This window comes from Mobula hypostoma, chromosome 22, assembly GCF_963921235.1.
Source record: "Mobula hypostoma chromosome 22, sMobHyp1.1, whole genome shotgun sequence".
Classification (NCBI taxonomy): Eukaryota; Metazoa; Chordata; class Chondrichthyes; order Myliobatiformes; family Myliobatidae; genus Mobula; species Mobula hypostoma.
This window is the reverse complement of record NC_086118.1, coordinates 35284721-35297707: the sequence shown is the minus strand read 5'-3', so window position 1 is coordinate 35297707 and position 12987 is coordinate 35284721. Positions and strand designations below refer to the sequence as shown.

Here is a 12987-nt window from a genome sequence, read left to right as displayed (position 1 = left end):
TTCAAAATGAAAATTCATTTTCATATTTCTATTATGTTTCCTGGATTTTCCGAGTATGTCCACACGAAAACGAATCTCAGGGTTGTATATGCAGACATATACGTACTTTGGTAGTAAATTTACTTTGAAATTTCAACTTTGAATATATCAGCAATGCACTGATCCTCATTTCGAGCTTTTCGTTGTGAAAGTCGTTGCGCGTTTTGTCCCTGTGCGGAAGCCGTCGTGGCGCTGTGTTAATTCCCGGATGTAGGGCGGGCCTAGCTCTCTCTTTCTCTCGGTAGCGGCTTAGCTTCAGGTAGGACTTCAGCGGTGGGCGAAACTCATCCGTGGCCATCCTCACTCACAGGGCGCCGGGCAGGGGCATCGGCCACCCCGGTGCAGAAATAAAGGGCTATGCTGCCCGGTTCTCGGTGTCTGGCGGGGTTCCGGGTTGTGACAGGTTTATAAATTAGCGCCATTGACTCAGTGTACGGTTTGTTTTAATTTTTCAGGCGCCGCGCACGGGCCGTACCTCCACCGCTGGATCTGCCGCGACCATGGTAAGTGCCGGGACGGAGGTGGTCACCTTCCTTACCTCAGAGTAATTTAAACTTCTTAAGAAAAACAAGAATTCACCATTCGGTTCTCTACTTCCATGTCAGACATGCGTTCCATGGCCTTCCTGATGTAGAGAGTAGAATGGATAATGTATGCCAAAGAATGTTGAATGAAATCGGCTTTCTTCCCGAGGAAGTTTTTATAACGTACTTTGAATAATTTGATTGTCAACTTGCATCTGAGACCTTTATGATTTGCATTTCAAAAGCTGGCGTCCACCCTCTGGGTGCATTCGATATGTGTTACATATTACTCAGGTTATAAGAAGGTTGTAGTACATGAGTGGAGGCCCATTGGGTCTGTATATTGAAATTGAAGGGATTAGGTTTCTCCCAAAAGTTCCAGTTTCAGATGGTGATAGAGGAAACGCCCGCTGAGCAACTTGGGATGTGGTGGTCTCTTGGAGGTGGGTTGGAATTGGTTTGTAATTGTCACGTGTACTGACTGAGCTGCTACAAGCTATTCAGACAGATATGGAGGTAGTACCACAGAGAAGCAATAAGGGAATGGAGAATATGGTTTTATAGTTAACAAGAGTGCAGTGCAGGTGGATTTTAAAAGTTGCAAGAACCAATATGAGGTAGATTGAGAAGTGTACAAAGGATCTATATGACAGCAGGAGAGAAGATGTCCACGAACCTGCTGGAAATGAAGTTCAGTGAAAATATATTAAAATGGTGCTGATATGTTTTGCACATGTTCATGCAAGGATGGTATCTGCATAGTTCCTGTTCGGATTGGCTTGTGGATATGGCCTGCTTTTTCCTGAGTTGCACTTGGGAATTGAATATGTTGTGCTGCCACTTTGGTTTTTTGGTTGATAACGACAATAGACAATAGGTGCAGGAGTAGGCCATTTGGCCCTTTGAGCCAGCACCGCCATTCACTGATCATGGCTGATCATCCACAATCAGTACCCTGTTTCTGCCTTCTCCCCATATCCCTTGACTCCGCTATCATTGTGAGCTCTATCTAACTCTTGAAAGCATCCAGAGAATTGGCCTCCACTGCCTTCTGAGGCAGAGCATTCTACAGATCCACAACTCTTTGAGTGAAAAAGTTTTTCCTCAACTCCGTTCTAAATGGCCTACCCCTTATTCTCAAATTGTGGCCTCTGGTTCTGGCCTCCCCCAACATCGGGAACATGTTTCCTGCCTCTAGCGTGTTCAATCCCTTAATAATCTTATATGTTTCAATCAGAACCCCTCTCATCCTTCTAAATTCCAGAGTATACAAGCCCAGTCGCTCCAATCTTTCAACATATGACAGTCCCGCCATCCCGGGAATTAACCTCGTGAACCTACGCTGCACTCCCTCAATAGAAAGAATGTCCTTCCTCAAATTTGGAGACCAAAACTACACAGTACTCCAGGTGTGGTCTCACCAGGGCCCTGTACAACAGCAGAAGGACCTCTTTGTTCCTATACTCAACTCCCCTTGTTATGAAGGCCAACGTGCCATTAGCTTTCTTCACTGCCTGCTGTACCTGCATGCTTACTTTCAGTGACTGATGAACAAGGACACCTAGGTCTCATTGTATTTCCCCTTTTCCTAACTTGGCACCATTCAAATAGTAATTTGCCTTCCTGTTCTTGCCACCAAAGTGGATAACCTCACATTTATCTACATTAAACTGCATCTGCCATGTACCTGCCCACTCATTCAACCTGTCCAAGTCTTCCTCCATTATTACAACATCCTCCACACATTTCACACTGCCACCCAGCTTTGTGTCATCTGCAAATTTGCTACTGTTACTTCTAATCCCTTCATCTAAATCATTAATGTATATTGTAAATAGCTGCGGTCCCAGCACCGAGCCTTGCAGTACCCCACTAGTCACCGCCTGCCATTCTGAAAGGGACCTGTTAATCTCTACTTGTTTCCTGTCTGCCAACCAATTTTCTATCCATGTCAGTATCCATGGCTTTTTGAAAGTCCAGGTACACTACATCCACTGGCTCTCCCATGTCCATTTTCATAGTTACATCCTCAAAAAATTCCAGAAGATTAGTCAAGCATGTTCTTCCCTTCGTAAATCCATGCTGACTCAGACCGATCCTGTTACTGCTGTCCAAATGTGCCGCTATTTCATCCTTTATAATTGACTCCAGCATCTTCCCCACCACTGATGTCAGGCTAACTGGTCTATAATTCCGTTTTCTCTCTCCCTCCTTTCTTAAAAAGTGCGATAACATTAGCTACCCTCCAGTCCTCAGGAACTGATCTTGCATCTATAGAACATTGGAAAATGATTACCAATATGTCCATGATTTCTAGAGCCACCTCCTTAAGTACCCTGGGGTGCAGACCATCAGGCCCTGGAGATTTATCAGCCTTCAGTCCCATCAGTCTATCCAACACTATTTTCTGCCTAATGTGAATCTCCTTCAGTTCCTCCGTTACCCTGGGTCCTCTGGCCACTATTACATCTGGGAGATTGTTTGTGTCTTCCCTAGTGAAGACAGATCCAAAGGACCTGTTCAACTCGAGACTAATGAGACTAATATGTAGAGAGAAGGTCATTTCACATATGAGATAAAAGGTGATACGGCAAGTGGGGTGGATTTTTTTTTTTGCAGCAGTGTCATTCTTCAGCAGTATGTTGTGCATTACCTTTTGTATGGTAACTTGGTCCAGAGTGAGATGGCCAGTTGCATTTAGAAGGTGGTGTTGGAGTGCTGTTTGGACTTGAGGCCTACAGTGTGCTCTGTGTGTGTGTTTGCTGGGTCACTTGTTGGATAAGAATGTAGGTGGTGTGATCAGTAAGTCTGCAGCTGACACAAGAGTTGGTGCTGAAGTGAACAGTGAAGAATGGTATCCAAGTTTCCATCCAGGATATGCTGCTCTTCTCACTGCTGCCATCGGGAAGGAGGTACAGAAGCCTTGAGGTCGCACGCCACCTGGTTCAGGAACAGTTATAGTCCTTCAACCATGAGACTCCTGAATCAGTGTAGATAATTTCACTCACCTCAACGCTGAACTGACCTGAACTCAACCTATGGACTTGCTTTCAAGGATTCAAGGACTCATTCTCATTATTATTTTTGTATTTGCATAGTTTTTGTCTTTTCACATTGGTCGTCAGTCTTTGTGTGTAGTTTTTCATTAATTTTATTATATTTCTTCTACAGTGAATGCCTACAAGGAAACAAATCCTTGGGTTGTACATGGTGACATACAAGTACCTTAGTAATAAATTTACTTTGAACTTTCAAGTTTGAACAGAATCTAGATCAAGAGGGAAAGATGGCCAAGGAATGGCATAGGTGGAATTTAATTTGGATAAGCATAAAGGGCTGGCCGGTGGTGCACTGACATCAGCAATGGACTGCAAGGTGGATGGTCCTGAGTTCGAATCTGGCCAGGTCCCAACCTGCGTGGAGGGAAGGCCTGGTAATCTACTTCTGTATCTTACCACAAAAATCATATGGACTACTACACTATCCATAGGGTCGCCATGAGTTGATGGCACTCAACAACTTAGGAAAGTTAAATGAGGTGGAACATGTAAGGTAGGAGCCGAGGGAGGGGGATGTTGCAGATCAGGGAGAACTGAGGTTATGAATACAGTGTTACCATCATATGGCAACACATTAGAGGGTAGTGAAGATGGTAAATACAGCAGGGCATTGAGTACAGCAGTTGGGTTGTCACATTACAGCTGTACATGGCATTGGTGAAACTGATTTGGGGTGTTGTGAAGTTTGGTCGCTATACTATAGGAAGATTAAGCAAGAAAATATTCAGTGTTGTGGCCTAGACTGGAGGGCTTTATTATAAGGAGTTAGGCTGGCACTGTTTTCCTTGGAGTGGAGGAGGCTGAGGGGTAACCTTGTGGATGGAGGCAAAAGTCATGGGTAACAGTTATAGTGAATGATTCTAGTCTTTTTTTTCCTGAGATAGGTGAGAAGGGGTCTGAGGGGTGATTGTCATACGGAATGAAGTGTTAGTAGTGGAGGAAGGTATAATTACAATGTTTAAAGTGCATTTAGACAAACGTGGATAGAAAGGTAAAGAGGAATTTGGGCCAAATGCAGACCGATGGGGGCTAGATCAAGTAAGCACCATAGCATAGGCAAGTTAGGCCCTTCTCTCTGCTAACTGCCTTTACACACTCCCATTATACATCTTGGGTTTCCAAATCAGCCTGACTTGTTTCTTTTCCACTTCTGAGTGGTTGTAGGGCAGAGATTTCCAGGAGTCATTGGACATGTACTTAAAGGCCGCTTTGAGTGTATTCTCTTTCTGCCTCAGGAATCCAGTGATGTGATATGAAGTTTTTGTGGACACAGTTTGGATGGTACTTTTCTAATGCCTAATTATGACTGTTTAGGTAGTCAAGACCTTGGGTGCATTTAGGAGGGTAAGGGTTACTGCTGGCCATTAGACTAGTGAATTTCATTGATGTCTGCCTTCACCGAAGAGTGCATTTTAAAATTTGGGATGTTTTTGCAGAAAACTGGAAGGCCGGCTATTGCAGTAGGAGCATGTTGGCTGAGGACGTTGAGCATGAGGCTTGATTTCATATGCTTTGGAGAGTGGCGTTTTGGAACTTGGCCTGTGTGCACAAGTGCAACAGTTGCATATCCCATTTGAACTAGAGATTGGTTAACCTTGATTCTGAAGTGTTGTCATTGTTAAAAGTTCAAAGTAAATTTATTATCAAAGTACATAGTCACCATATCCAACCCTGAGATTCACTTTATTTTGCGGCTATTCACAGTAAATACAAGAAACAATAGAACCAATGAATGACTGCACCCGTCAGGACAGACAAATAAATCAATGTGCAAAAGACAAACTACAAGTACAAAAGACAAATAAATATTGAGAACATGAGATGAGTCCATGAAAACGCATCCATAGCTTGCGGGAATGTTTCAGTGATGGGGCAAGTGAAGTTGATTGATGTCATTTGCACCATCTAATGGGGGGTGCTTCAACCATTTTTCCCCATTAGATCAGATTAGCTCTGCTCCCACGGGAAACCATTGGAGGTAAGCTTCAAAATTATGCTGAAAAAAATGACGTTGTGAACATATCTTGGCCAAGATTAGTTGGTACTCTGGTGAATGCTGTTGAGGAGCAGATACAAGATGAAGGTGAATTTCTGTGGTCAGTTTAATTTTTGGAGAATGTTCCCTCCAGTTGTTAAGGTCAAAGGCTACAACTGGTAGCTGTTGCTGCACCCTGCATATTTGAGTTGCTGCACTGTGAACACTATAGTCCAGTGTGCCTCAAGATGGTTTGAATCCACATTGCATTTAGCTTGCTAGCTGAACACTTGCAGAACTCTCCCCTAAGCGGGCACAATATGGTGACAGAAAGTATTATGGGATGAGCTGGCCTGATTGATTCCTGCCTGTCTCACTTGCTCCATGCAGCTGCTCAAGGGTTAGTGATTAGCTGTTTTTTAAAAATCATTGTGAAATCTGTGGTCATTGAAGGAGACCAGGAAATTTTAGTGTGCTACTGGTCAATGAAAAGTGAGGCTGGAAGATATGGCATTAATGTGAAAGTGCCGAATTTCATTCGTCATTTTATTCCCAACAAAGCTTTCAGTGCTTTCTGAGTGAATGTTGATGTTAGCTTGGCTTTCTGCTGCCAGTATGCAAATGAGTTCAGTTTTCATTTGTGGAACCGAAACAGGTCCTTCACATGATGTCTGTGCTGACGATACCAAACAAACTAATCCCATCTGTCTACACGAAGTCTGTATCTATACCGGGGCTCCCAGTCTGGGATCCATGGACCCCCTGCTTAATGGTATTGGTCTATGGCACAAAAAAGGTGGTGAACCCTTAATCTTTGCCAAGCCTGTTAATGTGTCTATCCAGATGCCTTGTAACATGACTATACATCTGCTTCTACCAACTTCCCTCATAATATACTTTCTTGTCTTAGTTATTGGTGAGCTGCAGTATTCTCCAGTCTTGGGAAAAGGTAGAGCAAACATTTACTGCAAATTCCATCCACCTTCTTGGCCTTGAGCTTGAAGATTTTGTAACTTTCTGTGGAGAGGTCCTTAGTCTGGAACATCTAGTTTCTTTATCCAGAGATGCATCTTGACTAAATGAGTTCTTTCAGTGTTTTGTTTGTCTTTTAGCCTTCTTTTACTATTTGATTAAAGCATGCCATTTACTTTTCCTGCAGAGACCCAGCCACGTCATTCATGCTTTTGTTAGGGCTAATTTTTAATGCAGTCTAAAGGCCAATTTATACTTGTGTGTCAAATTGACGCCGTAGGTACGGTGTAGCCTGACGCGCACCTCCCCCAAAAATGTAACTACGTGTCGCGGCAACGCAGACCGCAACAACTGTGATTGGTCTGCTTGGTAGCATCGCATTTTCTCCTACGCTGCAATAGCTTCCCATTGGGTGACTGAAGGGCAGGGAAGGAACTCTGGCTGCAAAGATTTCCATAAAGCTTTATAATAGACCTCTGAAATTATGGAGGATCCTGTGCTTGACGCCAGTTTGTAGCTAGCTGACTTCCTCCTGAAGCTAAAACTCAAATGGTGATTGCCAGTCTCTGAGTACACTGATGCGAAATAAATGGTTGGAGACAATGAACCAAATCATCAAATCTACCTGCTGACATCCGAAAATATTTGAAATGCATTTCGTTGTCCATGTCTCTCAGTGGCCAGACAAGCACAGGAAATTCACCCTCCTCCAGTTTCAGTCGCCATTGTTTGAAGTTTGAGTTTCTTCATGTTGAGTTTCTACACGAAGAAACTCAACACAGTGGCATAGAAACCCCACCGCCAACTAGCGTTTTGGCAGTGAATTGCAGAGCAACGCAGACACACCAACGCACAAGTATAAATGCTCACAGCATAGCCCACTTGCGTAGGCTACGGCGTAAACTAGTACGCACAAGTATCAGCCTTAACTGCTTTTTCATATTCTACAGTTCATAAAATTGAACTTGGATCAAAACCGTGATTACCCTTCCCACTTCCTTCTGTGGTTTAAATTGACACATGCTTCAAGTTGCCTTAAATTCTCATCTTGTCCTTTCCTACCCTCCCTTCTCCTTTCCCCTTCCCCTCCCACATTGCACTAACTTTGACCTTCTGAAGCACATTCCATCACTGGCAGTCACCTTGGATCATTCACTTGCAGTAGATGTAAGCTCCTGTCTCTTCTAATCGGAGAGATTCTTTATGGAGTTTTTAAGTCTTCTGCCCTAATTGTACATTTACAGGTTCGTGGTTTTTTTTGGCTTGATTACTTTTCTGTGATTTGTGTGTTAAATGTTAGGTTTTGTGTGTTAGATGTTAGGTTAAAAAAAACTAATGGCATTGCTTCTCGTGAATCTGTAAAGTTTGCTGTCTTGATTGTTTTGGTGGTTCATGTAACTTCATAATGGTCGATATTCTTTATGTGTCTGATTATTTTAGTATCTTAGGTCACAATAATAAGATTTGATTTTAAAATTTTGTCCTGAATGGGCATCTGGAGAGTGACTCTAGATGATGCATTAAATCTTTTAGCACCTTATTCTAACTGGTACATTTTACATGAAATCTTCAATATTTTAATATTTGTGTTCCAACAGCCTCGTATGATTGCTGAAATCAAAGATTTCTTGCTAACAGCAAGAAGAAAGGATGCAAAATGTAAGTGAATTTAAAATAATTTATTTGATTTATCGGATTCAAAATTAAATTCCAGTGTGAAAGGAAAGCAGAATACGGTAGATTCTAGTTGATTGGGCCAGTACGTTTTAGCCCAGTTGTGGCAGCCCCACATTCCATCAGCAGCTCTCAGCAGATTTTATCAGCACCTAGGAATAATTCCGTGTCCAATTTGCAGATATTTGGGATGTGGGAGGAGATTGGAAACCCACTCAACAAAGAAAAAAACTGAAAAATCCACAGAGGAATTGAACCCACGTCAGTTCCTATCTCAGAGGACTGAACAATTTATTGATCTAGCATGGAAATTGGCCAAGCAGGAGTTGTAAAATGTGACGAGTGAAATAAAGGATCGTGGTTGTGACCATTATCCTGGCCGGATGGAATGTTTTGAGAAAATGCAAATAAGTGATGTTATATCTGTAACTAAACTGAGGTTATAATAGCAAGGGAAGATGGCATAAACTATAGATGAATTTCCTGCAATTTAATGTGTTAACAATTTTCAAAATGTTCTGGGAAGATTCTGGTGTTTGGTGACTGAAACAAGGGGATGAAGTTTTTGATAATTTAGGATTAAATCTTTATGACTGATTTTCAAAACTTCTATATGCTCAGCGTTGTAGAACTTTTGAATTCTCTTTACAAATGGCATTTGGTGCTCAGCCAATTTTAAAATGAGCTTGGAGAAAGGTGGCTGTATAGAATTGGATCACAAATCAGTGCTGGTCTTATTACTGCTAGAGTATTGTAAATTGGATGGCTTGCTACTATTCTTATGGGATATTAAGTATTTTGTTCTAGGTTTGGCTGGGCAAATAACCAGCATTTTCTGTTTGTATCATTTGGGTGCATCATGGAGCACTGCACCTATTAGTCCTATTTGGGTATAGCCTTATTAGTCTGGCTGGTGTAGATACTGGTTTATCTGACAAAATGGGGGAACACTTTTCCTCATCTTTGTCTCATTTAATATTCCTATTGCAGCTGGCAGTGTGTAGAGCCAATTTGTATTAAGTGCAATAGTTCCCATTTGTTACCAATCCATAGATTGAAATTTACTGTAGTTTTACAAAGTCCTAGTTTATGTTGATAGCAGAATAAATTGTGGATGACTGCAATTTTATTGTTGAAAATTCACATTTAATTTTTCAAATCTTCCCTTGTATTTGCTGATTTTTGGATATGATTTCTGGAGATCTCTAATGTGGTTAAATCGCAATGTATAGCACAGTATAGCTATAGTATAATGATCTGTTGGGAATTAACTGGCAGTCCTTTGTAGGTTAGATGTAACTTCCAAAATTTATTTTATAGCATTTAAAAAATTTCTAAAAGATATCTTGTAATGAGATTGGAGAAATTGGAGTTCTGGAAGGCAAATATGAGCATCTATTGTGTTAGTTTTTAGTAAAGGATGGTTTGCTTCCTTGTGGCTTTTCTAACCTTGACCAAACCAAGATGTTGTTTTTCAAAGGAATGTATGCCCCATTCCCCACCCAAGTGTATGAACATAAAGGAATAGAAGATATTGAGAAAATGAACATGTCCTTTGTACAGTGATAATTGCAAGAGGATTTGAGTCCAGTTTGGAAGATGTCTTGCCCCAAACATCCTGGTCCGACTGCTGGAATAACACTTGTAACTGAAGTGTAATTAAGATTCATCAGGTTGATTGCTGGAGAATGCCATAATTTCACAGGTGCCTCTTGATGCTGAGTTATTTTAATGTAACCAGCGTTAAGATGATTTTTGAACTACAGGATAGTTGAGAGTTGTGCTGCTGAGCTTGAAAGTAAATTTGAGATTTGTAAGCCATTTGGTTGTTCTGCAGTTCATGGGGGCATGTGATGTGTAATCAATTGGTTACCCAGAAAATTTCTGAAGTAGATATTTCCATCTACTACTTGCAATAAAAATAATTATGGTGAGGCTTGGGTCAAGCAGCATTTGAAGAGAGAAACAAAATCTTTCTGTCAGTGGCTTGAGACATAGTTTCTCTTTCTATAGGTGCTGGCTAGCCTGCTGAGTGTGTCTGGCATTTTCTTGTTATTTCTCATTTCTAGTATCTGCAGGTTTTGCTTTTTGACTGTGGATGTGGGCTGCCATTTGGCCAGGTTTGTTTGTCTTTGCTCCCCAACCAAGTATCATTTGTCTGTGTCTTCTACATACATGCTTGTCTCTTCAAGATTTGTGATGTTTCTATAAAAATACTTAGTCAACTATGTAAATAATTTGCCTGTTTTGTTTTTTGTAGCTGTGAAAATCAAGAAGAACAAAGATAATGTAAAATTTAAAGTACGGTGCAGTAGGTATCTGTACACACTAGTCATCACAGACAAAGAAAAGGCTGAAAAACTCAAACAGTCCTTGCCCCCAGGTGAGCAAATTGCAAACTGTACAGGTTAGACATCTGCTAGAGTAGGTTAGCTGGTTGTCACATTTGGAAACAGTATGCGAGAGCAAAACTTTGTTGTGTAAACAGCAATACATTTGTATGCAGTTATAGCTGCATTTTGTACTGCACTGTAAGTAAAAAGGGTTGGTTAAATCAGTGTAATCAATTTATTTAGTGATACAGCGCGGAGTAGGCCCTCCTGGCCCTTAGAGCCACACTGCCCCAGCAACCCCAAACTGAGCACCTGGGGGAAATCTCTCACATTCCACGGGGAGGACGTATAGAGACTCCTTAGAAAATGGCGCTGGAAGTGAACTCTGAACTTCAGAACTCCCTGAGCTGTAATAGTGTCACAGGAACAGCTACATTACTGTAGAATTAGGTGCAATTGAGAATTGTAATGCACTTTTGGAATATGAATTTCAGATTTTGTTGTTTGGACAACATATTTGAGTAAATGTGTAAAGATCAATTTGTGCATACTGTCCGTCAATAAATTGGTGAATTGGGTTTACAGCATTCCACATTAATAATATCCAACAGGAGATTGCAAACTCGAGAAGAGACTAAGATGATCACTGGCTGTTAGACTGCACATGTCCTTCATGCACCAATGTATGGACCCTTACCATTAACCAAGGGGTCTGGACTCCAGTGTTGGGAACCCCTGTTTTAAAAGGACAGTAACACCTTTGGTTGACCCTGAAGAAGCCACTGTGATCGAATGCGCCACCGTCTTACTGGAAGACTTGTAGATTTTGGTGTGTGCTTTCAGCTTTAGAAATGTCCTGTGTACTCAAACATGCTAGGTTGAAATTGGCTCTTTGGAGCTGAAGTTTAGATATATTTTAAATTTCCCCATTGCAGTAGGAAATGTACACTAATGTGTTTATATTCAAATGATTCACTAATATTTGCATGTTTTTGTGGATTTTTTTCACATCTCTTCAAGCTTCTAATTTTGTTTTTGTTTTAAACCAGGTTTGGCTGTCAAAGAACTGAAGTGAAGAGCTGCAATTTCAATGTTCAGATTTTATTGAAATAAAAAATGACAAAAAGCTCCTGTGGTGTTTGTATTTTTTTTAAATCGCTCATGATAAAAATAGACTTAAATACTTTTATCTCTTGAGGGTGTTCAAAACCCAATCAAAACTCTTAAGTGATTAATTTAGACCAACATTCAAGTGCTTTTGGGCTGAGGCATACAGTCATATTTCCCACTCCTGGTTGAATGTAGATACTGCCACATTATTTTGAAAAAAAAAGTAGCTGACTTTTTCCATCAAGTAATTGTTATCTGTAAAGGAATGAGGCATAAACAAAATCCACAGGTATCAATACCCTCTTTGTTCCCAATACACGTGCTCAAAGAAATGTGTTCTAAAATGGAAATAATTTATTGTCACATAATGCAATAGTGCAGTGAAATAGTTTTTCATGCCGTCCATAGAATTTGCTTCATCAGATCAGTATATTGAGTACAAGGGAAAAGCAATAACAATGAGGGATAATGTTACAGTACAATTGTATTCTAAAACCTGTGTTAGGGTTTCCTCCCATATTCCAAAGACCTATGGTTAGGTTTAGTGAGTGTGAGCATGCTAAGTTGGTGTCAGAAGTACTTCCAGGGTGCTCAGGACAATCTTTGGTGATTTGATTTGAAGCAAATGCATTTCATTGTATGTTTTGAAGTGTATGTGCCGTATAAGGTAAGTTGTAATTGGGGTTGAAAGAATACAATGAAAATTTACAAGAATATTGCTGGGACTAGAGAATCTTAATTATAAGGAAAGATTGAATAGGTTAGGACTATTCCTTGGAATGTAGAAGATTTGAGGAGAGCATTGGTAGAGGTATACAAAATTGAGGGGTAAGCATAAATGCAAGCAGGCTTTTTCCAACTGGAGATAATAGGTTAAGGGTGAAAGGTGAAATGTTTAAGGGGAAGCTTCTTCACTTTGACTACGTCCACACTACACCGGATAGTTTTGAAAATGAAGCCTTTTCTCTTTGTTTTGACCTTCCGTCCACACTGAAACAGCGTTTTCAGCCCCCCAAAAACAGATTTTCAGAAACGGTCTCTAGAGTGAATAAATCTGAAAACGCCTAATACCCGTTGCAGGGTGTACAGGGTAACCGGAGATTTTTAAAAACCGCTGTCATGATGTGCCGGAACAGATGGCGACAGCGCAGCATTTCATTGTTTTATTATTACTACTTTATTGTCGCCAAACAATTGATACCTGAGCGTACAATCATCACAGCGATATTTGATTCTGCGTTTCGCAGAACCTAACAATTTAAGAACACAGGGCAACAAGACTGAAGCCGGAAGAGTTAGCA

At 40.9% G+C, this 12987-nt stretch overlaps 1 protein-coding gene across 2 annotated transcripts; it reads left to right on the top strand.

The window, feature by feature from the left end:
- Positions 1-204: 204 nt before the first annotated feature.
- rpl38 (ribosomal protein L38) lies at positions 205-11702 on the top strand. Of its 2 annotated transcripts, XM_063074454.1 has the most exons (5): positions 205-298; positions 495-542; positions 8168-8228; positions 10504-10626; positions 11626-11702. In XM_063074454.1, exons 2-5 carry the CDS (start codon positions 540-542, stop codon positions 11649-11651), a joined length of 213 nt encoding a protein of 70 aa, XP_062930524.1. In that variant the 5' UTR covers positions 205-298; positions 495-539; the 3' UTR covers positions 11652-11702. The 2 variants fall into 2 exon arrangements, with proteins under 2 accessions (XP_062930524.1, XP_062930523.1); XM_063074453.1 differs by lacking the exon at positions 205-298 and having other exon boundaries at positions 331-542.
- The last annotated feature ends 1285 nt before the right edge of the window (positions 11703-12987 follow it).